Consider the following 4,366-nt stretch of genomic DNA (forward strand, 5'->3'; position numbering starts at 1 on the left):
GCCACTACGCCACTTGGAAAACACCACCAACAGGGCCACAGGGCGGGTCTACGATGTTCGGGGCGGGGCCTAGATGCGCCCTCTTCCTCCTTCTCCCGGTGAAGGCGGGGCTAGGGGCTCGGGGCGGGGCCTAAAGGTTCCCTTCTTTGCTGGGAAGGGCGGGGCCGGGGTGAGCGTGGGGCGGGGCCTAAGGCGCCCTCCTCCACTAGGCGAAGGCGTGGCCCGGCGAAGGCGGGCCACGCGTGACGACATCTAGGGAGCGCGCGCGCCGCCGCGGGGCCAGGCCGAGCGCTGCTGGTGCTAGTGGCGTCCGAGGCTGAAGGCTTGGCGAGAAGGGCTTGCGGTCGCGTGTCGGGCTGTTGGTATCGTGGCTGCCGAGGCCGTCCGCTCCTGGTCATGAGAGGTCAGGCCTGGGGAAGGGGGTGAGGCGGAGGGTTTCCGGGGAGAAGAGCCGAAGCTCGGACGTGGGTGGAGAACTCTGTCCTCGCGGATTCCGGAAGAGTTGGCGTTGACTTTTCTTTCTCCCTTTCCCCTTTTCTTGTTTATGTATGAAGGAGGGCAGGTTTTGTGTTTCTTTTTTAATAGCAGAGACACAAACTGTCCTGTCCCAAGTCGCTCTTCAGAGAGTTGAGGCGATAGAGCCGCCGTGGCTAACGAGCCTCTTCGAAACGTCACACAGTAACTGCACGGTTTCTGCCAGCCAGCCTCCGCCGCAGCTGGCTCCATCGCGGGGGAAACGGGAGAGGCCCGGCGGTGGGCTCTGCGTTTCGTCGGGCGACAGCGTGACTCTGGCACCCTGGTCCGAGATCCACACTGGATCACGTAGGGATCTTGCCCTGCCCACAGCCTCTCTTAAATAAAAAATAAAAAAGCCAATGGTGGCATTTTTATTCGGGAGGCTAACTCCTTATTTAGACTAAAGCATCACTTAGCAATTACATGATGACTCCCCCTAAGGAGAAATCCTTTCAAAGGCATTTGACTAACATTCTTTTGGAAGGAGAAGCAATATTCTCGGTGGCACCATTAATTACTGAAAATCTTATTAGCTCTGTGAAAGCTGTTTCAGCATAAAATGAAGTGTTTATTATCTTTGTTGATGCTTAATTAAGGCACTGATTTTTTTCCTTCTAAACAATGAATCTGTAAAAAAAAAAAAAATCTATTGTATTTATTTAGTGTGTGTGTCAGAGGACTTGGAGTCAGTTCTTTGCTTCCACCATATGAGTTCAAATGATTTCACTCAAATTAAGGGTCTTGATTTTAGCAAACTTCCTAATGTGGACTGTGCCTCAGAGTACAAGTGCCTACTTATTCAGCATGAGTGCTGCTATTCACAGTGGTATCTGCTGGGCACCCCTTCTTTGACTGTTTGCTGATGTCTTTTGGCATTTGAAAAATAAAGACATCTGCAGTACAAAAGCAAATGTTCTCCAAATATGCTTTGTACTTTAAGTAGCCCCTGGTTCAAAACTCCTGATTTGCCAAGTTGAACTTCCAGGTTGGGGGCAGAGGGAGGGGCAGGGCAGCAGAGCTTTGACAGTAGCAAAGATTGAAGGAGTGTTAAAGGAGCATTAGGTGTCCTCTGTTCACTAAAGGGGCAGTTGACAGTCACAGACAAGTTTCAGGTCCTTTAAAGCACTGCTTGTGATTAACTTAGAATGCTTTCTGCTCTTTGATTTTACTTTTAAGGAGAAAGAGTCCTGAAGCAAAGACATTTTAGAGAGAAAATACTCAAGGGCCATGCAAGCCAACTGTAACCAACTGCATGATCCTCCAGGCACTGCATATGAAGATGCTGCAGCCTCCCCGTGTGGTCATTCAAGATCAACAGAAGGTTCCCTTCACCCTGGGGATGTACATATCCAAATAAACTCCGGACCAAAAGAATATTCTGAAAATCCAAGCTCTAGAAATCCCAGGTCAGGCGTCTGTACTTGTGGACATGGGTGTGTGCATGGTCGTTTCCGGAGTTACTCCCACGGTGAAGCAAGACCACCTGATGACTTTGCAACAGAGTCTGGGGAACATGGAAGTGGCTCCTTCTCAGAATTCCGCTATCTCTTCAAGTGGTTGCAAAAAAGTCTTCCTTATATTTTAATTCTGGGTATTAAACTAGTTATGCAGCATATAACAGGTAGGAAATAAAACTGCTGAATTAAGTTTCCCATTTTATTAATAATTTTAACATATTTTGGTTGCTAGCTTTTAAACATATTAGCATATATAATTTTGTTGGTTTTTTTTTTCTTTTCTTTCAATTAACTAGAACTTATTTTCTAACAGGAATTTCTCTTGGAATTGGGCTGCTAACAACTTTTATGTATGCAAACAAAAGCATTGTAAATCAGGTTTTTCTAAGAGTAAGTATAACAAGCAACTAAATAATTAACTGTTTCTCTCTACAGAATTAGAGGTGACTGAGAGAAATAGAAGTTACTTTCCAGAGGAATAGGAAACAGCAGGATAGTTGTGATGGCCACCACATGCTTTGTTTTATTTTCTTTTTTGTTTTTGTTTTTTCGAGACAGGGTTTCTCTGTGTAGCCTTGGCTATCCTGGAACTCATTCTGTAGACCAGGCTGGCCTCGAACTCAGAAATCCACCTGCCTCTGCCTCCCTAGTGCTGGGATTAAAGGCGTGCGCCACCACGCCCAGCTTAGTTTTATTTTCTAAATGGCTTGGAATAAGTTCCCGGTCCTAATGCTTAGTTACCTCACCTTACTTGGTTGTTTGGTTCCTTAAAAAAAAGAAACAAAACAAACCTAGACAAGAGGGTTAAGAGACTTAGTTAGACATACTGTGTGATCTAGTTTGGCAAGGACCTTTGTACTTTACGAGTTAATTATACAGAGTAGTATAATATTTTAAAAGCTAGTTGATGCTGCATGAGATTGGCAATAAATAAAAGCAAGCATTGAATACATGGGCACTGGCGTTTTAGGTGGGTGTTTGATACAGGATTTCACTATGACCTTCTGGTTGGCTTGGAACTCACTGTGTAGACCAGGCTAGCCTCGAACTCAGAAATCTGCCTGCTCTGCCTCCCAAGTGCTGGTATTAAAGGCGTGCGCCACCACTGCCCGGCATCCAGAGGCATTCTTATATAGTATTTTTAGTGTGCCAGTGTTTTGACTTGGTGGTGAAGTCATGTGTAGAAGTTTCCACTTTCAGGTATCATGTTAGTGCTCAAACAGTTGTTCAGGTTATGGATTAGGAGGCTCAACTGTAAAACTGTCAATTAAACTAGTAATAAAAACTTGAATTTTAAAGATCAAAATTACTGCATATTTATGAACTGATTTAAATTTTTATATTTAAATTTTTAAATTTAAATTTTTTTAAATTTCTGTTTTGTGGACGAGACAAAAAAAAAAAAAAAAAAAAAAAGAGCTGCAGAGGTAAAGATTGCTTTGGGAAGGGCCTTTATGTCAGTGTGGAGACTGGTCTCTTGGACTCCGAGGTCTTATATCTTTATGTCAGTGTGGAGACTGGTCTCTTGGACTCCGAGGTCTTATATTTTTAATTTTTTTTTTATGAGTGTGATGGTTTGAAACGGTCTCTCTACACAGCCCTGCCTGTGTTGGAACTCTGTATAGACCAGGCTGGCCTCAAACTCATAAAACATCTCTGCCTGGCTTTGCCTTCCCAGTGCTGGCATTAAAGGTGTGTGCCACCGTGCCCAGCTTGCATTTTAAAATTTTGCTCAGAATTATGTTTTGTTAAGTAATAACAAAAACAGAGGTTGTGGGAATGAGCAACATAGAATGTTTTTTATTCTCAATAAAATACAGACTACCTGCCAAGTTAATACATTGATCATCAAATAAAAATGCTACTTATTATTAATTAAAATTCCGGCCAAACATAACACAGTAAATTACAGAATTGTGTCTTTTTCAGGAACGGTCATCAAAGCTCTGCTGTGCTTGGTTACTGGTGTTCCTGACAGGTTCTTCCGTCCTCTTATATTACACCTTTCATTCTCAGTCACTTCATTACAGGTAATCAGAGATCCTAGTATATGTCTGTTGTTTATCATTTATTCTGTGGCACTTTGCACTCATTCTATTTGCATGTAATGCTTAGTAGGGTTCAATTTTCCTTTTTTCTTTTTGTGAGATTAGTATATAATGTTCACTAATTTATTAAGAGAAATTAAGCTTCTAGTCAATAAGATCACCTTGCAGTGATCTTTAATTTCTTTAATATTTAATTTCTACCTTGCAGTTATAAGTATATTGTTTTTTTAAAAGATTTATTTATTTTATGTAAGTACACTGTAGCTGTCTTCAGACACTCCAGAAGAGGGCGTCAGATCTTGTTACGGATGGTTATGAGCCACCATGTGGTTGCTGGGATTTGAA

General features: G+C 42.9%; 1 protein-coding gene across 1 annotated transcript in view; it reads left to right on the forward strand.

Moving 5' to 3' along the window:
- Nucleotides 1-279: 279 nt before the first annotated feature.
- Nucleotides 280-4,366, forward strand: part of Rnft1 (ring finger protein, transmembrane 1) — a 10,864-nt gene continuing 6,777 nt past the window's right edge. The window contains exons 1-4 of the mRNA XM_021213377.2: nucleotides 280-403; nucleotides 1,693-2,137; nucleotides 2,287-2,363; nucleotides 3,903-4,003. Coding sequence (XP_021069036.1) covers nucleotides 1,744-2,137; nucleotides 2,287-2,363; nucleotides 3,903-4,003 — 572 coding nt within the window. The 5' untranslated portion in view covers nucleotides 280-403; nucleotides 1,693-1,743. The remainder of the gene's footprint in view (nucleotides 404-1,692; nucleotides 2,138-2,286; nucleotides 2,364-3,902; nucleotides 4,004-4,366) is intronic.

The sequence above is a fragment of the Mus pahari genome, chromosome 14, assembly GCF_900095145.1.
Source record: "Mus pahari chromosome 14, PAHARI_EIJ_v1.1, whole genome shotgun sequence".
Lineage (NCBI taxonomy): Eukaryota > Metazoa > Chordata > Mammalia > Rodentia > Muridae > Mus > Mus pahari.